The sequence below is a fragment of the Salmo salar genome, chromosome 21, assembly GCF_965601325.2.
Source record: "Salmo salar chromosome 21, fSalSal1, whole genome shotgun sequence".
Taxonomy (NCBI): Eukaryota; Metazoa; Chordata; class Actinopteri; order Salmoniformes; family Salmonidae; genus Salmo; species Salmo salar.
Window position 1 is genome coordinate 884,023 of NC_138311.1, and position 24,124 is coordinate 908,146.

A 24,124-nucleotide genomic window follows, 5' to 3' on the forward strand; every position below is an offset into this window, starting at 1 on the left:
GTAATATCAAATGGGCTTAATTCATTTGGTGCTCATTCAACACCTGAGGAAGTCGTTGGCTAGATCGCTAACTCAAAAGAATTCAGTTGAGCAATTTCACATCCTCAGGAGGAATGGATACTTTGAAGTTTACTACTTGAACCAAGAGAAGCTACCTCTGACCTCGATATGGAGGGCTGGCTATTTATTACAGTAATACTGCAGGTTGCTGGTTTTCTGAATTTTATTTCACCTTTTTATGGTATGTAGTGACAGTGCAGTGTTTTCAAAAAAGACTGAAATCCATTATCTTAAAATCTGTTTATTTGTCTATATTTTTCAAAGACTGTTTTGAATGTGAATTCAATCTGTTATTTGAAGTGGCTGTACAGGCATCCATCTCATCAGTGATAGATCAATAGATGTCTGCCTGTGTGTGTTTGCATGTGCTTAGAGAATATGTGTCCATGTGTTTTCAGGTGTATCAAGGCATATTTTTTCTCATGCCTCAGGTGAATCTGCGGCTGAGGTCATTGATCCGGCGGAGGCCGTCACGGTTCTCGATGGTCCTGTGGACAGTGATGAGGAAGGGGAAGGCGGATGGCAGCTCCACCCTGCGGCTCAATTTCTGGTGGCCCCAGTGGAGGCAGCGCAGCCTCTCAGCCAGGTCGCGGCGCCCGGCACGCTCCAGACCATCCTGCAGCAACTTGGTCTTGTTGGACTTGTCCCAAGATCTCTCATACCTGGGATGGGAGGGAGATACAGGGATAGATTGATAGAGAAATTAGGAATAGAGCGAGGGGAAGAGGGTTTAACATTATGTCTCTGCATTGGAAATTCATATTTTCTATAATCAATTAATGTAATGACTATGTACATTTCAAGTGTTGTTCTTGTGATGTTAGTATCTATGCTGTTGATCATAAATACAACTGTTTTACAGAATAAATCCAGTCATGCCTAATAGCACAAGAATGATCAGTAATCATCTGTCTCTCTTACACACACACTGCTGCCCTCTATTGAGACATAGGCTGAGTTCAACAGGGTACATTACGATATAAACTAATTATGGTATTACCTGTGTGTAGAACAAAGACAATGCCCCTCTGACGTAGAATAAAGATTCATGTCAGATCTTTACAAGACATTTCTTCCATATTACATTAGGTATTCATTCCATGACAGAGGCCCTGTTCGAACCCTCCAAAAATGCATCCCCTTGACCTTTCCTTTCCTAGTCACGGATCTGTATGTGATATGGATAGGTCAAAGGAACCAATCCAGTCATCTTATATCTGTGATTATATCAAGGACAGGAGGAAAGAAGGATGCATTGGAAAGCTATTCAAACGGGGCCCTTCACACACCAGCACTCAAGCATGCTTCTGGCCTGGACCGTCTTCTCTGTGGATGTGGTATGGAACTGATGGACCTCAGTCCTGGAGAAGCCCAGCTCGTAGGCCAGAACAGTCCACTCAAACCCCAGCTCCCTGGAGATCTCCTGGACAGACTTCAGGTTGATCACAGCATCCTAAAAAACACACCAGAGTTGTGTTGTTCAATAGACTCAAAAAGGCGGACTGAAATTGAGTGACCGAAATCTAAAATTGTCCAAACGGTTGTTTTTCATTGCAAAAAGTTTTGCTACGGTGTGCCAGAAGACAAAAACTAAGTGAAGGCTACATTTGTGATTATTTACCTTTGTTTGAACAGGGAGTCCCATTGAGGGATCCCTGTCACAAGGGAGCCCTGCATGCAAACAATTTACAAAATAATATAAATACACAAAATTCAAAACTATCAAATTCCTCAGCAGAGGTCCCCATTCATCATTTTAACCTGCCGGAAATGCACCAATACATCCAGTTGTAGGAAACTGTAGATTGTTCCATACATGGGGTGCAAAGAAACTGATTTACCTAACTCTGAAGAGACTGAAGGGATTTCCAGAGTTGGCCATCCCTGCGACCGGGTATGGTAACTCGTACGTCTAAAGGTTAATAATGATGTTTGGTGAGCGGCAGTTTTTGTAAAAGAGCTTTATAAATACACTAAAACAAAAATATAAACGCAACTTGTAAAGTGTTGGTCCCATGTTTCATGAGCTGAAAAATGCACAAAAAGCTTATCTCAAATTGTGTACACGTCCCAGTTAGTGAGCATTTCTCCTTTGCCAAGATAATCCATCCACCTGTGGCATACCAAGAAGCTAATTAAACAGCATGACCATTACACAGGTGCACCTTGTGCTGGGGGCAATAAACGGCCACTTTAAAATATGCAGTTTTGTCACACAACACAATGCCAAAGATACCTCAAGTTTTGAGGGAGCATGCAATTAGCAGGCTGACTACAGGAATGTCCACCAGAGCTCCTGCCAGAGAATCTAATGTTAATTTCTGTACCATAAGCCGTCTCCAACATATTTTAAAGAATTTGGCAGTACGTCCAAACGGCCTCACAACCGCAGACAATGCGAATTGTGTCATGTGATAAATAAACAGATTGGGGCGGCAGCGTAGCCTAGTGGTTAGAGCGTTGGACTGGTAACCGAAAGGTTGCAAGTTTGAATCCCCGAGCTGAGAAGGTACAAATCTGTCATTCTGCCCCTGAACAAGGCAGTTCACCCACTGTTCCTAGGCCATCATTGAAAAATTTGTTCTTAACTGACTTGCCTAGCAAAAAAAAAAAATGTGGGTGAGCAGTTTGCTGATGTCAACATTGAGAAAAGAGTGCCCCATGGTGGCGGTAGCATAAGCTATGAACAATAAACACAATTGCATTTTATTGATGGCAATTTCAATGCACAGAGATACAGTGATTAGATCCTGAGGCCCGTTGTCATGCCGTCACCATGCCGTCGCCATCACCTCATGTTTCAGCATGATAATGCACGGCCCCATGTTGCAAGGATCTGTACACAATTCCTGGAAGCTAAAAATGTCCCAGTTCTTCCATTGCCTGCATACTCTCCAGACATATCACCCATTGAGCATGTTTGGGATGCTCTGGATCAACTTGTTCCAATTCCCATCAATATCCAGCATCTTCGCACAGCCATTGAAGAGGAGTGGGACAACATTCCACAGGCCACAATCAACAGCCTGATCAACTCTGCGAAGGAGACGTGTTGCAGTCACACCAGATACTGACTGTTTTTTTGATCCACGCCCCTACCTATTTTTTTAAGGTATCTGTGACCAACAGATGCAAGTATATATTCGCAGTCATGTGAAATCCATAGATTAGGGCCTAGTGAATGTATTTCTGATTTCCTAATATGAACTGTAACTGAGTAAAATCTTTGAAATTGTTGCATGTTGCGTTTATATTTTTGTTCAGTATAAAAAGAGAGCAATAAATTGATCTACAGTAAGTTACTTCAAAGAGGGTCGGCCTACTTTCTGGTAAAGAATGCAATGATGAACCTGAACCTGTCGCCCGTAGTAAAACGAAGTGTGCTGGTAAACCGCATCAAACAACTTTAATGAAGATGACCTGGAGAAAAAAAAATGCATTTCCAAGTAGAATATAACTTAATAAATATTTGTATTACATGTTGTGCATTATGAGAGTATAAAGTACTTGTAATAGCTCATGGCTTTTTACAAAAGCCTTATACATGCATAATTTCTAAACCACATTACACAGGTACAGTGCATTTCCTGCTATTTTGCTTTTCTCGACAAACCTTCCAACTTGCTCATTGACTTACCTCTTGTGCTTTACTTGGCATTGTCACGTCTCGGCTCCACACAAGGCACAGCAGCCACACTTTTGTTGATTTGCCAATACAAATTCAAAAAGAATGTTCTTAAATTATTGGGCTATTTTCCCAAAGGAAAGGTACAACATTAATATCTACTCAGTCTTCACCAGCTTATCTGTTTTGCTGTTTTTTCGTACTTTCAACCAAGTCATCAATAGCTACTTGCCTATTTTTGAGACATTTCTGGAAAATAACAATCTAAAATAAAACTGAAAAGGCTCTCTCTTTGCTCATAGCTGTTCAATGGGAATGTTGCCTTAGAGATTCATCAACAACATACAATCCTGTTAAAAATTAAACTTTTTAGCCTCAGTGACTCTGTTCCACCTTATTAATTTCAGAGAATTGGGCCTCCTACCATGTAAACTGTAAGCAGAGGTTCACTCAGATTAGATCAGTACCAACAGTACCAACAGCCAAGATATAGAGCAAAACTATCACAATATGAATTAGAGTTGCGTAATATTGAATTTAAAATGAAACATACGTGTTTCATGTCAGCCCACTGTTGTTTCAAATATATTACCGTTCTTCTCTATCTTTTATTTCATATAAAACAATGCCCCCTGCTGTTGATTTCCAGCATAGAACAAAAAAAGTATTTTGTTTCAGGAATAGGGGTTTCCACAAATGATGGAAAGAGAGACATGACGGAACACATTCAATTCCTTTAAATGTGTAGGACAATGGGCATTATTTTGTAAAGCTTTCATTTACATTGTAAAATGCAGTCATTCCTTTTCAACACAGTGTGTTATAGAAAAAGACTCAACTCCCCTATATGTGCAAATGTTACTTCACTATGCAAAACCTGTCAACATCACGCGCAGCAGGGAATCATTGGACTCACCTGAACCCCATCATTATTTGATTGCCTCCCCTTTATCTGTCTGCTGCCTCTGTGTTTTCCCCGTGTCTGTATTCATGTCATTGTGTGTTCCTGTCCTGATGCTGTCCTGTCCTGTTCCATGTCTGTTGGTTAAGTTAAATGTCTACTACTCCCTGTACCTGCTTCCTGTCTCCAGAGTCGAGCCTTACATTGGGGTGCGTTCAGTTCGTTTGAGCGTTTGCTAGATTGCGTAACGCTTTGTACTGAGCGGTATGTTTACTCAAAATGCATACAAATACTGTACTTGAAAGAAAACAAACAGTTTTGTGTAACTTCTGTCAATTTTAATAAAGAATGCTTAATTGTTTTGTATTGCACACACAACCAACCCCCGGCCCTAATTATTGCACCATATGGATATCTTACCGTAAGCCTATTTTGGTAGCCTGAATGCCTGTGAAATATGTTGATTATGGAGACAAACAGCTGGCTGAGACAAGTTAAAAAAAAAATGTTTGGCTTACATGCATTTTACTGTGGATGTTTAACCTATCATGATTCAGAGACTGAGTCAATTAATTATAGGTGCCTAAAAGTAAAAAGAACAGAGATAAAAAAAAAAACATGCTTACATATCCCATATAGTATATTCATGCATGAAAACATTAACTGTCAGTGTAGTTTTTATGTAAAAGATTAATATCCTCTCCATTTTATAAACAAGAATTCATACCTAATTCTGAAAAATATGCTATTTTTCAACCTCTATACATGTCACCAAAATGTAATTCAAAACTTAAATCTATTTAAACGGCCATAGAATAAAGACCCCATCTTCATCCGCATGAACTTTGGAGGTTCAACGATGCCATTTTTCTGTAAAATAAAATATGTGTTATCTCACAGTGACCCAACATAGGTTTGGAGATGTTATGCCCCCACAATTTAGCAAATCAATTGAAAGCCAGTAAATTCTGACCCATCATTTATGAAACATGAATACAGTGTATACAGTAAATCAGTATGAGCTCTAGTTGTGTGTTTTTCTAAATGTGCTTACCTCTGGTGACTTCGAAGCAGCGCTCACAGTGGACGGTGCGTCTGTAGACCCACATACTGTCCCCGGCCTTGAGATGGCCCAGGTCACTGCTACACACCTCACACTGAGGACACAGAGACACACAATGTCAGATACTCTCATTAGGCGAAGAAGAAGATCATGATGCATGTGTATTGCCTGTTACATCTCAAGGCAGACACAGAGTCCGATAATCTCAATGAGAAGATGGTTGGCTGTAATCCAATCAATCAATTATTGGATGTAGTGGTGCAAATGTAACATATTTATATCACAATATTGCAGATCTGATAAGAAGACAGAGGCCTCTGTACACACACTCAGGCATGGATACTCAAATATTAGATTATAGTGTTCATATTTCAATAGTGTTTACCTTAAAGCAGGTAGTGTGGCAGTTGATCTTCATATCCTCCAGCACCATCTTGGGGTCAGAACTCATGGGCTTACGGCAGTAAGAGCACAGGTCTCTCTCCAAAACAGTCCTAGAGGGACTGATCATCATCACATGGCTGTATGAGAGCTCATGCATTGACCTCATGTAAGGCCAGACAGCATCAGCGAGGGGAGTTATTTTATCAACACCATCCGCGTCTTTTTATTTGTGGCTAGATAACTATGTCATATGTTCTAACTATGTCTTAGATCTGTTACAACTGTTATATGGAATAATAACCATAAAATAAATGTTTTTGTTTGTACATGTGATGTCTTAATCATGTGCACAGTCATAGAGGAAAACATGGATATAAATAGCACAGTTTGAAAGCATGATGATCATGACATAGGAGATGACGGGATTCTTGAAAATTGGGACAATCCTTGTGCTAACGAAATTAGCCCTGGAGCATTATATTGTGCTATAAAAAAATATATAGTATATATGTTTGAAAATGTGTATTACATATTTAAATAATCTAATGTTAGAATTAAATAATCAAGGCCTTTAAACACTTGTTGGACAGTAAATATAAAAATGTAATGCCTCTTATGGTGTCTGACAGAGTTAACGTAAATCATTTTCTGAAGAAAAAAAATAAGAATTAGGAGGTTGTTCCTTTATATGGTGTAATCGCTAATACTTTGGTTTATTAAAAAAAAAAGTAGAGCTTGTCCCGTCTTTCAGGAATCCCATATGAGATGATATGCATTCCTGCAATCTCACCTTTCAGGAGTAGAATACACCGTCTTGGTGGGTTTTAACATGAGAGAATCGAACAGATCGTCCTCAGCCCGGCTGAAGATGAGAATGGAATCGTTCAAATACAGTTTGTTACATGTATTCTTCAAAATGGATGTCGATGGTGGCCTAGTTCATTTACATGTAAATCACTGCCAGGTAGGAGCCGATTAATACTACCATACCTGCTGTCCTTGTAGGTAGTAGACGTGGTATAGACACTGGTGCTGGTGACACTGGTGTAGTAACATAATATATATTGTCATATAGGTGCACATAAGAAAAATCACAACCATTTACATTTCAGTCATTCAGCAGACGCTCTTATCCAGAGCGACATACAGCTAGTGTATTCATCTTAAGATAGCTAAGTGGGACACCACATATCACAGTCATAGTAAATGTTTTCTCAATAAAGCGGCTATCAGCAAAGTCAGAGATAGTAAGGCAGGGAAAAAGTCAAGTGCAAGAGTTCACAAAAGCCTTTTTTTGGGTGAGGGGGGTTGGGGTGAGATGGGGTGAATTGGGATTATTTAAAATACTCTTTGAAGATGCTTTCGAAAGATGGGCAGGGACTCTGCTGTCCTAGCTTCAGGGGGAAGCTGGTTCCACCATTGGGCTGCCAGGACAGAGAAGAGCTTGGACTGGGCTAAGTGGGAGCTGCCCTCCCATCGGGGTGGGAGGGCCAAGAGACCAGAGACCAGATGGAGTGCTCGGGTTGAGGTGAAGGGTTTGAGCATAGCCTGAAGGTAGGGAGGGGCAGTTCCTCTTGCTGCTCCGTAGACAAGTACTACGATCTTGAGGTGGATGCGAGCTTCGACTGGAAGCCAGTGGAGTGTGAAGAGGAGCAAAGTGACATGGGAGAACTTGGGAAGGTTGAAACACCAGGCGGGCTGCAGTGTTCTGTATAAATTTCATGGGTTTGATGTGGAGTCCAGCGGAGTCCAGCCAACATCGAGTTGTAGTAGTCCAGACGAGAGATGATAAGTGCCTGGACAATTGCCTGGATTAGGACCGGCGCCGTTTCCTGTGTGACGTCGGGTCACACTCAATGGATGTTGTAGCACATGAACCTGCAGGAGCAGGTCACTGCTTTGATTTTTTGAAGAGAAAGACAGGGTGTTGTCCAGGGTCACGCCAAGGTTCTTTGCACTTTGGGAGGGGGACACCGTGGAGTTGTTCACTGTAATGGAGAGGTCTTGAGCGGGAAGGTTGATGTTGAGCTTGAGGTGGTGGGTCAACATCCAAGCTGAGATATATACAGTGGGGGGGGGGGGGGAGTATTTGATCCCCTGTTGATTTTGTACGTTTTCCCACTTACAAAGAAATGATCAGTCTATAATTTTGATGGTAGGTTTATATGAACAGTGAGAGACAGAATAACAACAACAAAAAATCCAGAAAAACACATGTCTAAAATGTTATAAATTGATTTGCATTTTAATGAGGGAAATAAGTATTTGACCCCTCTGGAAAACATTACTTAGTACTTGGTGGCAAAACCCTTGTTGACAATCACAGAGGTGAGACGTTTCTTGTAGTTGGCCACCAAGTTTGCACACATCTCAGGAGGGATTTTGTCCCACTCCTCTTTGCAGATCTTCTCCAAGTCATTAAGGTTTCGAGGCAGACGTTTGGCAACTCGAACGTTCAGCTCCCTCTACAGATTTTCTATGGGATTACGGTCTGGAGACTGGCTAGGCCACTCCAGGACCTTAATGTGCTTCTTCTTGAGCCACTCCTTTGTTGCCTTGGCCGTGTGTTTTGGGTCATTGTCATGCTGGAATACCCATCCACGACCCATTTTCAATGCCCTGGCTGAGGGAAGGAGGTTCTCACCCAAGATTTGACAGTACATGGCCCCGCAAATGACGCGGTGAAGTTGTCCTGTCCCCTTAGCAGAAAAACACCCCCAAAGCATAATGTTTCCACCTCCATGTTTGACGGTGGAGATGGTGTTCTTGGGGTCATAGGCAGCATTCCTCCTCCTCCAAACACGGAAAGTTGAGTTGATGCCAAAGAGCTCCATTTTGGTCTCATCTGACCACAACACTTTCACCCAGTTGTCCTCTGAATCATTCAGATGTTCATTGGCAAACTTCAGACGGGCATGTATATGTATTCTTGAGCAAGGGGACCTTGCGGGCGCTGCAGGATTTCAGTCCTTCATGGCGTAGTGTGTTACCAATTGTTTTCTTGGTGACTATGGTCCCAGCTGCCTTGAGATCATTGACAAGATCCTCCCGTGTCGTTCTGGGCTGATTCCTCACCGTTCTCATGATCATTGCAACTCCACGAGGTGAGATCTTGCATGGAGCCCCAGGCCGAGGGATATTGACAGTTCTTTTGTGTTTCTTCCATTTGCGAATAATCACACCAAATGTTGTCACCTTCTCACCAAGCTGCTTGGTGATGGTCTTGTAGCCCATTCCAACCTTGTGTAGGTCTACAATCCTGTCCCTGACATCCTTGGAGAGCTTTTTGGTCTTGGCCGTGGTGGAGAGTTTGGAATCTGATTGATTGATTGCTTCTGTGGACAGGTGTCTTTTATACAGGTAACAAGCTGTGGTTAGGAGCACTCCCTTTAAGAGTGTGCTCCTAATCTCAGCCTGTTACCTGTATAAAAGACACCTGGGAGCCAGAAATCTTTCTGATTGAGAGGGGGTCAAATCCTTATTTCCCTCATTAAAATGCAAATCAATTTATAACATTTTTGACATGCGTTTTTCTCAATATTTTTGTTGTTATCCTGTCTCTCACTGTTCAAATAAACGTACCATTAAAATTATAGACTGATCATTTCTTTGCCAGTGGGCAAACGTACAAAATCAGCAGGGGATCAAATACTTTTTTCCCCCACTGTATGCTAGGCAGATAGGATGCAATCCAAGAGTGTGCAGAGCCTGAAACACCCAGCCCGGTGTCGAAAGCAGGGGATAGATCTAGGAGGATGAAAACAGAGAGTCAGCTTTGGCAGTGCGGAGAGCCTCCGTGAAGTAAAGAGCAGTCTCGGTTGAGTGACCCGTCTTGAAGCCTGACTGGTTAGGGTTAAAAGACTGTTCTGAGAGAGATAGTGAGAGAGTTGGTCAGAGACAACACTCTCAAGTGTTTTGGAAATAAAAGAAAGGGATGAGTCAAGGGTTGGTTTCTTGAGGAGCGGAGTGACTCGGGCCATTTTGAAGAGGGGTATAAGGATGACTTGAAAGGTACAGCGAGGGACTTCTCCAGACCATCTCTCCAGACATGGTCTGGAGAAGGGAGGAGGGGATGGGGTCGAGCAGGCATGATGTCGGGGGACAGGGCCTCACTAGTTGCAGGATTTCATCTGGAGAGAGACGGGTCAAGGGGTCAAGAGGTCAAGGCATAGGGTAGTTCTGTGTGAGTGGGACCAGTGGACTCAATAGGCTGCATGAATGTGGAGCGGATTTTGTCAACCTTCATTTCAAAGTGGTTGAAAAGTCATCAGCAGAGAGGGAGGAGGGAGGGGGAGGGGTGGAAGGTTAAGGAGGGAGGAGAAGCTGGAAAATAGTTTAATCGGGTTAGAGGCAGAAGCTTGAAATTTAGAATGATAGAAAGTGGCTTTATCAGTGGATAAAGAGGAAGAGCTAGGTAGAGAGGAGGGAGTGAAAGGATGATAGGTCCTCCGGAAAGTTTAGTTTTCCCAAATTTTCGCTCAGCTGCCCACTGCCCTTTTCTGTAAGCTCGCAATGAGTCACTCAGCCACGGAGCAGGAGGGGAGTGCCGAGCCGGCCGGGAGGAGGACAGAGTGAGTCATAGGATGTGGAATAGGAGGAACGTAGGGTCGAAGAGGCAGAATCAGGAGACAGGAGGGAGAAGGATTTAGCAGAAGGGAGAGATGATAGAATAGAAAAGGAGATAGTAGTGGTAGAGGGAGAGCGAAGATTGCAACAGCGCATGAGCATCTGGGTAGGGGCTAAGTGGTTAGGGTTGGAGGAAAAGGAGACAGAAAAGGAAACAAAATAGTGATCAGAGAACTGGAGGGTCGTGAGAGTAGTGGTCGAACAGACTCTAGTAAAATGAGGTCAAGCGTATTTCCTGCCTTGTGAGTGACATTGACTTTGAAACTATGTTTATTGATAAAGATAGATACAATCCCAGGCGTGATGCCATTAATAATTTCATCAGATCAATTTAAAGGGCATTACATACCTGTTGTCTGGCTTGCTGGAGTAGCTTTTACGGGTGTTGGTTGAGGTGTAGTCCTCACTGTGTGAGAGGAAATAGGGTGGGATTGTATGTCATTTTCAAAGTCTTGTGAGGATTTATGGGCTGTGAAACCCGTTTCTGATAGGTTGTGTTCGAGATGATTGCATTGCAGTCTGCGACAGCAGACTTACTGATTTCCAGTACATAATTACCTTTCATCCTAAAAAAAACTCATTATTATTTGTACATCAGTCAGTCTGACACCACCTACTGGACGTAGACGTCAGTTCAACTTCTAATTTTGATTGAAATTTGGTTGAGTTGTCAACTATTGTGCATTCAACAAAACATTTCACCATGTCATTGGATTTAGGTTAAAAGTGGAGAAAAACGAAATGCCCTTATGCCGATGAGTTTTTGCAAATCCATTGAGTGTTCCTCGTGGATTCAATGTCATATAGATTTTTGGGGGTTGAAATGCGATGGAAATAGTGTTGATTGAACCAGTTTTACCCAGTGGTCATTTACCCACATCACAAATTTGATGCTCTCGAGCGTGCCCATATATTAGTCAGGGGCCATTGTACAGAGCATTTTGTAGTACACCATTCTACAACCATTACCTTGGCTTGGAGCTGATGGTGTAGGAAGAGGACCTGGTAGTGGAGACATCGTCACTCCTACTGTAGGAGCAGTTTGGAACGGGAGACAGAACGCAATATTAAGGAAGATGGCATGTGTTATTGTGAAATCTGGCTGAAATGACAACAGAAATCTTATAATTTGATGTCAACTATCGGTCCAATATGCAATCCCTGGAAAGCTATAGTTATGTTGCATGAAGGACAGTAACTGTTGATCATATAAGTTGTAAATACGATATTGTTGAAGACGAATATATCATCATTAACTACTGGTTCTTGTGTAGAGGTTATCATGTTTACCTGGTGATGGTCCTAGTAGTAGAGGTCGGAGATTTCACAGTTTTGACATCCCTAAATGGAAACAAAGATTGGATACATTTTGGCTACTCACCTCACACACAGATAATGAACTGTTACTAATATTGAGAAGTATTTTGCTGAAATCGATTTTATTAAATCAGTAAAACTTACCCTTTGGGGCTGTCCACAGTGACAACTTCTTTATTGGTGATGGTTGTAGTGCTGTAAGTATAAACAATGGAAATAATATGCTCAGTTTGAGTTGATCTACAAATATCACATGATGAAACCAATTTTTATGATCAGAAATGTTATATACTGTGGACCACTTGAGTGTTCGGATGATAATAATGTTTAGCTTTAATAATGTTTACATACAATTTTACCAACTTTATATGTATTATACTGCGGCTTGTCATCCTCCAGACCCTCCTAAAAGTCTTAAATTAAGGCGCCTGTCTCGGTTAGCTGTGTCTTGCACACTTCTGTGGAGATCCTCATACAGTTTGCCGTTCTGCTCTGCTTTCTTAATCAGTCATCCTCCAGCGTTGATATCCAACCCTCTGCCTCATCTAGCCTCTGTAATACGCCCAATACATTTTCTTGCATATCCATCTGAGATTGCATGACCTGAGAAACATTCGATTCAAGAATAGTGCTGACTCTACCCATTTCTTCCATGGCCTTCTGTAGGGATGATTGCAAGGCCGACAATGAGCTGGGTTCTATGTTCTGCGTGTTCAAGGTCATGCTTGCTGAAGTGCTAGCAACAGAGCTAGCCCTGTTAGACGCTGCGCTAGCGATTGTGCTACATGCTACATACGTGCTGAAGCTGAATTCAACACAGACATTGTTGAAATACTTTGATAAAACAAATAAAAATAACTTTCCCCTCAAAAACAATGATAGTAAATTGACAATTTTATCGAACTTTGAGGAAATTGGGAGGGTTTTATCTGGAGGCTCCTTTCAGACAGCCACCTTGCTTCGCAGCATCACGTCTCAATATTGAATAATATAGATTATTCTAGCTTGTACTGAATTAAATGTATTATATTACACAGGTACTGTAGGAGTTTATTGGATTCAACAGACTTTTTAGTGAACCTTTCAAGTTCAATACAGAGGGCAGTATCCTGCAGTATCTGGAATAACATGAACACCTCCCCAAGGGAGACCTTACCTGTCAGGGGAGGAGTAGCGAGCGATTATGGTTGTCGGCAGGAGAGTATCAAAGAGGTCATCCTCGGTCCTGTGAAGATTATACTTATACTGTAATTATATGCATTACAATAGTAAATTATGTTCAATGTCAACACCGTTATAACAATTTGAAACCGAAGTCATTATCGTTAGCTAAATGGATTTTTGCACCAAACGTATTTGACAGAAGGGACAATATGAAAATAATGGACCAATCCAAGGCCTTCAATTGAAGGTCAGTATGCTTACTTTGAGGAAGTCCCCCTTGGGGTAGTGGGGGGTTTCTTGCTGCCATCTCTGAATGAAAAGGAATGTGTTTTTAGGGAAATATAGTATTTCATTACGGTTTTGCAAAAGTCGTTCACATTGTGTGTTTATGTTTAGTGCATATCGCTGCTCAAACTCACCCATAAGTGCTTTCCTTTTTAGTGGTTTTCAGTGTCACAGTATCTGTTTTGGAGACACTTGTCGTGCTTGAAGAACATGGAAGAAATGGATCAATATGTTGACCAATATTCATCAATATTCCTACACTAGTTCATTGGTGTATGTGGACACGACCAAATCAAGTAGGTATGTGAAAGTTTTTTAATCGCCTTCTAAAATCTTTTAAATAATGTGAATGTTTTATCTATTGTTAAACAAAGATCTTACCTGTCTGGGATCAAGTATTCAGTTTTGACGGATGTTGGTATCAGACTACTGACTAACTGATCCTCAGTCCTGCCAAGATAACAGTAACTAATTTATTATTAACCAGATACTGCATGGATTGAATTTATTATATTGTTTGGAGATTATACAGACATACAGTATAGCACATGTTACACATCCTATGTTATTGTGTCACTATGAGCCTTGTCAAGCCTGATTTTACACTTTGGGGGTGGTCACTTTGACTTCTCACTCACTTATGGCTTTGAAGGTGGTGTTCTATGTAAAGAATATGTAACTGTTACCGCTACCATTACCCGTTACCATTGCAGTTACATTACTGTTACTGTTACTGTTGCATTGTTACTGTTACTGTTGAGTTCTTTCTGTTACTGTTAAATCTCTGCAAGATTTACTACAGCTGGGGAGGGGGGGTTCTAAGCTGACAAGATTTTTTTTTGGGGGGGCACACGGGTAGCTTGGCCAGGCCAGGGAAGATCCGTAAGCCAGCTACCCGTGACTACAGGGAGGTGCAATTGAGGTGGAGGGCGCCATGTTACGCTGTGGTACGCACCATCTCGCCGATACGGACGCACAGCCCAGTTCGCCCAGTACCAGCGCCCCGCAGGTGCCAGGGCAAGGGGTGCATCGAGCCGGAAGGGGTGATGCCAACCCTACAATCAAGACCGCCAGCGCGCCATTTCGGTCCGGTGTTTCCCGCCAGACGCACTAGCATGGAGGTGCATGTCTCCAGGCTGGCACGTCCTATACCAGCCCCACGCATCAGGAGTCTAGTGTGTCAACCCAGCCTCGCCAGTCAACAGTCACCAGAGCTGCCCGCCATTCAACAGTCGCCAGAGCTGCCCGCCAGTCAACAGTCGCCAGAGCTGCCCGCCAGTCAACAGTCGCCAGAGCTGCCCGCCAGTCAACAGTCGTCAGAGCTGCCCGCCAGTCAACAGTCGTCAGAGCTGCCCGCCAGTCAACAGTCGTCAGAGCTGCCCGCCAGTCAACAGTCGTCAGAGCTGCCCGCCAGTCAACAGTCGTCAGAGCTGCCCGCCAGTCAACAGTCGCCAGAGAGGTCAGACTGCGCTGAACTGCCGGAGTGGCCAGACTGCGCTGAACTGCCGGAGTGGCCAGACTGCGCTGAACTGCCGGAGTGGCCAGACTGCGCTGAACTGCCGGAGTGGCCAGACTGCGCTGAACTGCCGGAGTGGCCAGACTGCGCTGAACTGCCAGAGTGGCCAGACTGCGCTGAACTGCCAGAGTGGCCAGACTGCGCTGAACTGCCAGAGTGGCCAGACTGCGCTGAACTGCCAGAGTGGCCAGACTGCGCTGAACTGCCAGAGTGGCCAGACTGCCCTGAACTGCCAGAGCGGCCTGCCCGGATCTGCCAGGGTGCCCTGCCTGCCCTCCAGCCCAGCCCGAGGGGCCCTCCTGCTCTCCGGCCCAGCCCGAGGGGCCCTCCTGCCCTCCGGCCCAGCCCGAGGGGCCCTCCTGCCCTCCGGCCCAGCCCGAGGGGCCCTCCTGCCCTCCGGCCCAGCCCGAGGGGCCCTCCTGCCCTCCGGCCCAGCCCGAGGGGCCCTCCTGCCCTCCGGCCCAGCCCGAGTGGCTCTCCAGTCCTCCGGTCCAGCCCGAGTGGCTCTCCAGTCCTCCGGTCCAGCCCGAGTGGCTCTCCAGTCCTCCGGTCCAGCCCGAGTGGTCTGTCTGCCAGGGTCAGCCCGAGTGGCCCGTCTGCCCGGCGCAGCTATCGGCGCCACCAAAGTGGGTGACGCCGAAGGTGGAGCGAGGTCCACGTCCTGCACCTGAGCCACCTCCAGGATAGGTGGGTTGGGGAGGGAGGGTGTAGCACAGTGCCGTCGGTGACGGCAGCCACCCTCCCTTCCCTCCCTTATTGTTTAGGGGTTCTTTTTTGTTGGGGTATTGGGGATTTTCTTGTGTGTTCTTTTTTTAGGTGCATCCCGGGGTCTGCACCTTGAGGGGGGGGGTACTGTCACGTCCTGACCAGTAGAGGGTGTAGTTGGGTCAGGACGTGGCAGAAGGGAGTGTGTGTTTTTTATTGTTTCATTGATTTTGGCCGTGTGACTTCCAATCAAGCACAGCTGTAGAGGGTTGTGGTTGATTGGGAGTCACACATAAGGAGCATGTTTTTCCTTTGGGTTTTGTGGGTAATTGTTTCTTGTTTAGTGTGTTTGCACCTGACAGGACTGTTGGCTGTCAGTTTCCTTGTTTTGTTTGTTATAGTGTTCTTTCTAATTAAATTGAAAGATGAATACTAACTCCGCTGCATTTTGGTCCATTCCTGAAGACAGCCCTTACAGATGGTCATACAATGGATCATTCAGCTATTTGATTTAGAATTCTAGGACCCCTTTAGGTATAAAAAAAGTAAACAAATTATTTCATAAAATATTGAATTTGGCCTTCACTACCATAGTGCATAGAAATGCATCGAATAACAAATTCAAAAATGGCAAAAGAATCTTAAACCTGTTAGGGCTAGGGGGCAGTATTGACACGGCTGGATAAAAAACATACCCGATTTAATCTGGTTACCACTCCTACCCAGTAACTAGAATATGCATATACTTATTACATATGGATAGAAAACACCCTAAATTTTCTAAAACTGTTTGAATGGTGTCTGTGAGTATAACAGAACTCAAATGGCAGGTCAAAACCTGAGAGATTCCTTTACAGGAAGTGGCCTGTCTGAGCATTTCTTGAACTTCTGTTCCATCTCTATCATTTACTAAGGATCTCTGCTCTAACGTGACACTTCCCACGTCGTCCATAGGCGCTCAGAGCCCGGGAAAAAACAGAATGTCGTCATTCCAGCCCCAGGCTGAAACACATTATCGTCTTTCTCAAGTGGCCGATCAAGGGACACGGGTTTATGCGCGTGACCCCGACCGCCCCCGCTTTTGGGATTTTTTCCTCTGTTTGCCGAAAAGGAGATTCCCTGTCGGAATATTATCGCTTTTCTACGAGAAAAGTGTCGTAAAAATTGATTTTAAACAGCGGTTGACATGCTTCGAAGTACGGTAATGGAATATTTAGAATTTTATTGTCACGAATTGCGCCATGCGCGTGACACTTCTTTACTATTTCGGATAGTGTCTGGAACGCACGAACAAAACGCCGCTATTCGGATATAACGATGGATTATTTTGGACCAAACCAACATTTGTTATTGAAGTAGCAGTCCTGGGTGTGTATTCTGACGAAGACAACAAAAGGTAATCAAACTTTTATAATAGTAAATATGATTATGGTGAGTGCTAAACTTGCCGGGTGTCTAAATAGCGAGCCCGTGAAGCCTGGGCTATGTACTTAGAATATTGCAAAATGTGCTTTCACCAAAAAGCTATTTTAAAATCGGACATATCGAGTGCATAGAGGAGGTCTGTATCTATAATTCTTAAAATAATTGTTATGCTTTTTGTGAACGTTTATCGTGAGTAATTTAGTAAAATGTTAGCGAATTCCCCGGAAGTTTGCGGGGGGTATGCTAGTTCTGAACGTCACATGCTAATGTAAAAAGCTGGTTTTTGATATAAATATGAACTTGATTGAACAAAACATGCATGTATTGTATAACATAATGTCCTAGGGTTGTCATCTGATGAAGATCATCAAAGGTGAGTGCTGCATTTAGCTGTCTTCTGGGTTTTGGTGACATTATATGCTGGCTTGAAAAATGGGTGTCTGATTATTTCTGGCTTGGTACTCTGCTGACATAATCTAATGTTTTGCTTTCGTTGTAAAGCCTTTTTGAAATCGGACAGTGTGGTTAGATTAACGAGAGTCTTGTCTTTAAATAGCTGTAAAATAGTCATATGTTTGAGAAATTGAAGTAATAGGATTTTTAACGTTTTGAAAATCGCGCCACAGGCTGCCAGTGGCTGTTACGTAGGTGGGACGAATTCGTCCCGCCTAGCCCAGAGAGGTTATAAAGGGCTACGGTTTTTGGAGTGTCTGTCCTATATCTAGGAGATATAAGAAAGCTCAGGAAATATATATATATATATATATACAGTGGGGGGAAAAAGTATTTGATCCCCTGATGATTTTGTACGTTTGCCCACTTACAAAGAAATGATCAGTCTATAATTTTAATGGTAGATTTATATGAACAGTGAGAGACAGAAAAACAAAAAAAAATCCAGAAAAACGCATGTCAAAAATGTTATAAAATGATTTGCATTTTAATGAGGGAAATAAGTATTTGACCCCTCTGCAAAACATGACTTAGTACTTGGTTGCAAAACCCTTGTTGGCAATCACAGAAGTCAGACATTTCTTGTAGTTTACAATTTAGTCATTTAGCAGACGCTCTAATCCAGAGCGACTTAGAGTAGTGAATGCATACATTTCATTTCATGCATTTTTTGGGGGGGTATTGGCCCCCCGTGGGAATCAAACCCACAACCCTGGAGCTCTACCAACTGAGCCACAGCGAAGACTAGTTGGCCACCAGGTTTGCACACATCTCAGGAGGGATTTTGTCCCACTCCTCTTTGCAGATCTTCTCCAAGTCATTAAGGTTTCGAGGCTGACGTTTGGCAACTCGAACCTTCAGCTCCCTCCACAGATTTTCTATGGGATTAAGGTCTGGAGACTGGCTAGGCCACTCCAGGACCTTAATGTGCTTCTTCTTGAGCCACTCCTTTGTTGCCTTGGCCGTGTGTTTTGGGTCATTGTCATGCTGGAATACCCATCCGTGACCCATTTTCAATACCCTGGCTGAGGGAAGGAGGTTCTCACCCAAGATTTGACGGTACATGGCCCCGTCCATCGTCCCTTTGATGCGGTGAAGTTGTCCTGTCCCCTTAGCAGAAAAACACCTCCAAATCATAATGTTTCCACCTCCATGTTTGACGATGGAGATGGTGTTCTTGGGGTCATAGGCAGCATTCCTCCTCCTCCAAACACGGCAAGTTGAGTTGATGTCAAAGAGCTCCATTTTGGTCTCATCTGACCACAACACTTTCACCAGTTGTCCTCTGAGTCATTCAGATGTTCATTGGCAAACTTCAGATGGGCATGTATATGTATTCTTGAGCAGTGGAACCTTGTGGGTGCTGCAGGATTTCAGTCCTTCACGGCATAGTGTTACCAATTGTTTTCTTGGTGACTATGGTCCCAGCTGCCTTGAGATCATTGACAAGATCCTCCCGTGTTGTTCTGGGCTGATTTCTCACCGTTCTCATGATCATTGCAACTCCACGAGGTGAGATCTTGTATGGAGCCCCAGACCGAGGGATATTGACAGTTCTTTTGTGTTTCTTCCATTTGCAAATAATCGCACTAAATGTTGTCACCTTCTCACCAAGCTGCTTGGCGATGGTCTTGTAGCCCATTCCAGCCTTGTGTAGGTCTACAATCTTGTCCCTGACATCCTTGGAGAGCTCTTTGGTCTTGGCCATGGTGGAGAGTTTGGAATCTGATTGATTGATTGCTTCTGTGGACAGGTGTCTTTTTTACAGGTAACAAGCTGTGGTTAGGAGCACTCCCTTTAAGAGTGTGCTCCTAATCTCAGCTCATTACCTGTATAAAAGACACCTGGGAGCCAGAAATCTTAAAAACATGCGTTTTTAATGGATATTTTTGTTGTTATTCTGTCTCTCACTGTTCAAATAAACGTACCATTAAAATTATAGACTGATTCTTTCTTTGTCAGTGGGCAAACGTACAAAATCAGCAGAGGATCAAATACTTTTTTCCCCCACTGTGTATATATATATATATAGTATTTGATCCCCTGCTGATATATATATATCCGGCCGTGATTGGGAGTCCCATTAGGCGGTGTACAATTGGTCCAGCGTCGTCCGGGTTTGGCCAGGGTAGGCCGTCATTGTAAATAAGAATTTGTTCTTAACTGACTTGCCTAGTTAAATAAAGGTTAATAGACTAACGAGTTTCAGAAGAAAGGTCTTTGTTTCTGGCCATCTTGAGCCTGTAATTGAACCCACAAATGCTGATGCTCGACACACTCAACTGGTCTAAATAAGGCCAGTTTTATTGCTTTGTTAATCAGACCAATATTTTTCAGCTGTGCTAACATAATTGCAAAAGGGTTTTCTAATGATCAATTAGCCTTTTAAAATGATAAACGTGGATTAGCTAACACAACATGCCATTGGAACACAGGAGTGATGGTTGCTGATAATGGGCCTCTGTACGCCTATGTAGATATTCCATAAAAAATCTGCCATTTCCAGCTACAATAGTCATTTACAACATTAACAATGTCTACACTGTATTTCTGATCAATTTGATGTGAAAAAATTTGTTTTTCTTTCAAAAACAAGGACATTTCTAAGTGACCCCAAACTGTTGAACAGTAGTGTATATGATTTTGTTTCACACATATTTTACTTATTTTTTGGGTTAGGCATAAAACTACCTCCATAATTCCATTACATTTTTATACCGGTACTGATTACCTTCAGATGTTTCCCATGACACATCGTGTTCGTGAGAATTTCCCCTTTCCACAGTGTGGTCCCAGTAGTTTGTAACCCAAACGGTTCGGACGCTACAAACAGAAGTTGGCACATCGACGCTACAGACGTTTCATGAGAAGACCAATTTTCATGGTCTAACGAACACTGCTGTAGCTTAGCCACCTTCCACCGCACATGCGGAAGGCCACAATAGATGGATTTGGTAGATTGAGACACAGTCCATGCAAAAAACAGATAAAGTATCTCCAGATTAAATTGACGGATTTTGATGGGGAATTTCTTATTATGTTACTTAGATTGACGCACCGGTGCGTCAAAAGACTCTAAGGGGGATAATTATTATGTCATTATGAGCCTTGTCAAGCCTGATCTTACACTTTGGGGGTGGTCACTTTGACAAAATACAATTACAAAATAATATAAAGATCAAGTGTACCAAAATAAACTACAAAATATATTTAATTAAAATACAAGTATATTGTATTTAAAAAATATGTGTATTTTAATTAACAGCAACAGCATTCTCAGTATGGCCTTGAAGGTGGTGAGTAGGGTGTCTTATGTAATTCATTTGGACAAATCATGATTTCACAGGTGCTCACATCTTTTGAATTTCAGAAGGGGACATTTGGCCCATCGACTCACCAAAAACGGGCTGAGAGTTTTTGTTTAGAGCGTTAGAGAGGACACTACTTCGCTTGTTAGACACGTCACCCCCCAGAACTAAATCCTGCATCTAACGCAATTACGCAAACACTACAGAACGGTACTTCAAAGCTTCACTCTACAGTAGATGTTGCATGTCTGTCTACAGCCCTGCTGCCAGCTCTGTCACCAGTCTGCCTACCACTGACATGATAAGACATCATCTTAGATGCAGCAGGGAAAAGAAAATACCACTGGGGGTAAAAAGAAAAAGTGTGTGTGCTCGTATATCTGTCTCTGTATGGGAAGCTGCAGCAGGAACATGATTGCATGATCAATGGGCCTGTCTGGGTCCTCTGCCAACACAAGTAAACATATTCTCACTGCAATCCCTCACAGACCTATCACAGGCTTCTTATATATAGCATAATGGTTATTTATAGTACAGGCCATAGATGTTTTAATACTGTGTTGTATTAAGATTACTTAATTCGTCAATTGTACACAAGGTCTAACCGAATTTTGACTTGTCCCAACCCCTCCGAAAGATACCCACACATATACAGGTTGAAGAGGTTGGAGCAGAGGGCTGCCACACTGGGTACCCGTGGAGCAGTAGTTGTGGGGGGTTAAGCTTGCTCAAGGGCATAAAATAGCATTTAGGATTTTGATACAGCAAGCCTTTGCCAGCACTTCCCGAAAGATTTTTCCAACCTGGATTCAAACTGGCAACCCTCCCGTTCCTGGCTCACCTCTCTAACCACTAGACTATCTGCCACCCCTATTTTCAAAGGGTGCGGTTTTACCCTTTTCTGGAGCTGAAGACCCGATCGGTGAAGCGCTCAGTGTTGGTGGTGGGCGATTTCACAACTGGGGATCTGTAAACAGAACCAAGAATGTTTATGTCCATCCTTTGATGGGGAATAGTAAAGATAAACCAGGTGTGCGTATGTAAATGTCATACCTGCTCACACTCTGGCTTGTGGAGATGGTAGTCTCCGTAGTTGTTCCACCTTTGGTGGTGGTAGTTGTTGTGGTGCTGAAGGAATGAATTCAACAGAATATCAAAACATTAAAATGTTACTGTGTCACCTTTGATTGCAATACGTTTATAAAGGTGGTGAATAAACTTGGCCACGGCTCCCTTGCATAAGAGATGACTAGCTTGCCCCCCCCCATTCCAAAAAAAGGAATAATAGAAACAGAATAAAAGCACTCATATTTTTTAAGTGTAAAACTGTTGATCTACCTTGTTTTCTTAGGTTTCTCTGTGACTGTTGTTTTAGAGACAGTCGTTCTGTAATGACATTACATTAGTAGAGGCTGAATATGAGACATTTCATGGATAATACATTTTATTACACAAACTATTCAGTATTGCACAAGCACAACTGGGATTCATTATCATATAGGGTCACCTACGTCTTGAGACCATCTGACTTTGGTGGTGAGGTACTGTAACAAACAAAAGACAGAATCTTTCACAACAGCTAAATATCCACTTGCAGAACAATTCTGTTCATATTCAAACATTACCTTCTTGTGTAGGATGTGCTAGAACGTCCATAAGTTGAAGGCAGGGTGCTACATCAAAAGGGGAAATTCCATTTTATTAACACTAATATAACTGCTAACTGAGTGGACAAAATTTGGGCATGGGTGTCATAATTGTGTAATTTTCTGGTTGGAATCAGTTTTTCTGGTTAAAGTGATGTCAGCTAACCAGATTATAACCAGGTAAAGACATATTTTTCAAGTTTACAACCTGACCATTGCGTCTTTTCAAGCAATTTTGCCTACTGGGAACATATTACTGCAACAAGTAAAGGTGTGAGTTCTGTAAAGGAGGAGAAAAGCCTACTGACCTGCCCTTGCTCAATTCATCCTGACTCCCACCAAATCTGCAACCAGTCAGATGAGTTTTAGAGTGCATATCATCAGTCAGTGCAGGTATTCACCCCCCCCCCCCACATTACAAAGTGGGATTGAAATGGATTTATTTGTGATTTATTTCTATAAATAATTATATAAATGTTTACAAATTAATAAAAAATGTATAACTAAAATGTCTTGGTTCTGTAAGTATTCACCCCCTTTGTTATGGCAAGCCTAAATAAGTTCAGGAGTCAAAATGTGCTTAACAAATCATATAATAAGTTGCATGGACTCACTCTGTGTTCAATAATAGTGTTTAGCATGATTTTTGAATGACTACCCCATCTTTGTACCCCACACATACAATTATCTGTAAGGTCCCTCGGTCGACCTATGTATTTAGAGCACAGATTCAACCTCAAAGACCAGGGAGATTTTCCAATGCCTCACAAAGAAGGGCACCGATAAAAATAAAAAAAATAAATAAAAAAAAGCAGAGACTGAATATCCCTTTGAGCATGGTAAAGTTATTAGTTAGGCTTTAGATGGTGTACCAATACAGTCAGTCAATACAGAGATACAGGCGTCCCTCCTAACTGAGTTGACACAGAGGAAGGAAACCGCTCAGGAATTCCACCATGAGGCCAATGGTGATTTTAAAACAGGTTCAGAGTTTAATGGCTGTGATGGGAGAAAACTGAGTGTGGATCAACAACATCGTAGTTACTCCACAATACTAACCTAGGACTAAGGACTAAGTGAATAGAAGGAAGCCAATATAGAATAAAAAATATTCCAAAACATGCATCGTGTTTGCAACAACGCACTAAAGTAATACTCCAAGACATCACTGAGTACCACTCCCCATATTTTCAAGCATGGTTATGGCTGCATCATTTAATTTCTTTTTTTTTTACTTTTTGGATTATGTATGTATTGTTAGGTATTACTGCACTGTTAGAGCTAGAAACACAACCATTTCGCTATCCCTGTGATAGCATCTACAAATCTACAGTTGAAGTCGGAAGTTTACATACACTTATGTTGATGTCATTAAAACTTGTTTTTCAACCGCTCCAAAAATGTCTTGTTAACAAACTATAGTTTTGGCAAGTCGGTTAGGACATCTACTTTGTGCATGACACAAGTAATTGTTCCAACAATTGTTTACAGACAGATTATTTCACTTATAATTCACTGTATCACAATTCCAGTGGGTCAAAAGTTTACATACACTAAGTTGACTGTGCATTTAAACAGTGTGGAAAATTCCAGAAAATGATGTCATGGCTTTAGAAGCTTCTGATAGGCTAATTTACATAATTTGA

At 42.6% G+C, this 24,124-nt stretch overlaps 2 protein-coding genes across 6 annotated transcripts in view; both read right to left on the reverse strand.

Moving 5' to 3' along the window:
• Nucleotides 1-285: 285 nt before the first annotated feature.
• Nucleotides 286-3,987, reverse strand: wu:fc50b12 (Death domain-containing protein). Of its 2 annotated transcripts, none has more exons than XM_014163773.3 (3): nucleotides 3,698-3,987; nucleotides 1,350-1,513; nucleotides 286-722 (listed from the first exon to the last, which is right to left on the reverse strand). In XM_014163773.3, the coding sequence occupies exons 1-3, from the start codon at nucleotides 3,716-3,718 to the stop codon at nucleotides 488-490; spliced, it is 420 nt and encodes a 139-aa protein (XP_014019248.1). In that variant the 5' UTR covers nucleotides 3,719-3,987; the 3' UTR covers nucleotides 286-487. The 2 variants fall into 2 exon arrangements, with proteins under 2 accessions (XP_014019248.1, XP_045560316.1); XM_045704360.2 differs by lacking the exon at nucleotides 3,698-3,987 and adding an exon at nucleotides 3,384-3,520.
• Nucleotides 3,988-4,902: 915 nt separating this feature from the next.
• Nucleotides 4,903-24,124, reverse strand: part of scel (sciellin) — a 32,497-nt gene continuing 13,275 nt past the window's right edge. The window contains exons 6-24 of one of the 4 annotated variants that reach the window (XM_014163770.3): nucleotides 22,787-22,822; nucleotides 22,458-22,505; nucleotides 22,344-22,376; nucleotides 22,171-22,218; nucleotides 21,886-21,960; nucleotides 21,728-21,799; nucleotides 13,807-13,875; nucleotides 13,560-13,625; nucleotides 13,402-13,449; nucleotides 13,133-13,201; nucleotides 12,121-12,171; nucleotides 11,950-12,000; nucleotides 11,629-11,688; nucleotides 11,009-11,065; nucleotides 7,024-7,074; nucleotides 6,824-6,895; nucleotides 6,035-6,143; nucleotides 5,641-5,743; nucleotides 4,903-5,456 (exon numbers count right to left, since the gene is read on the reverse strand). In XM_014163770.3, the coding sequence (XP_014019245.1) occupies nucleotides 5,440-5,456; nucleotides 5,641-5,743; nucleotides 6,035-6,143; nucleotides 6,824-6,895; nucleotides 7,024-7,074; nucleotides 11,009-11,065; nucleotides 11,629-11,688; nucleotides 11,950-12,000; nucleotides 12,121-12,171; nucleotides 13,133-13,201; nucleotides 13,402-13,449; nucleotides 13,560-13,625; nucleotides 13,807-13,875; nucleotides 21,728-21,799; nucleotides 21,886-21,960; nucleotides 22,171-22,218; nucleotides 22,344-22,376; nucleotides 22,458-22,505; nucleotides 22,787-22,822 (1,135 nt within the window). In that variant the 3' untranslated portion in view covers nucleotides 4,903-5,439. Of the gene's footprint in view, nucleotides 5,457-5,640; nucleotides 5,744-6,034; nucleotides 6,153-6,823; nucleotides 6,896-7,023; nucleotides 7,075-11,008; nucleotides 11,066-11,628; nucleotides 11,689-11,949; nucleotides 12,001-12,120; nucleotides 12,172-13,132; nucleotides 13,202-13,401; nucleotides 13,450-13,559; nucleotides 13,626-13,806; nucleotides 13,876-21,727; nucleotides 21,800-21,885; nucleotides 21,961-22,170; nucleotides 22,219-22,343; nucleotides 22,377-22,457; nucleotides 22,506-22,786; nucleotides 22,823-24,124 lie in introns of all 4 variants that reach the window. The other 3 variants (XM_014163769.3, XM_014163772.3, XM_014163771.3) reach the window with 3 other exon arrangements.

Excerpts from the sequence above, each read along its gene's own strand:
- wu:fc50b12 (XM_045704360.2), bottom strand. The coding sequence starts at position 3,500 with ATGCATTTTTTTTTCTCCAGGTCATCTTCATTAAAGTTGTTTGATGCG. Across the intron at positions 1,514-3,383 it reads ATTGCATTCTTTACCAGAAA|GATGCTGTGATCAACCTGAA; the intron begins GTAGGCCGACCC and ends TGTGTTTTTTAG. Across the intron at positions 723-1,349 it reads AGAAGCATGCTTGAGTGCTG|GTATGAGAGATCTTGGGACA; the intron begins GTGTGTGAAGGG and ends CTCCCATCCCAG.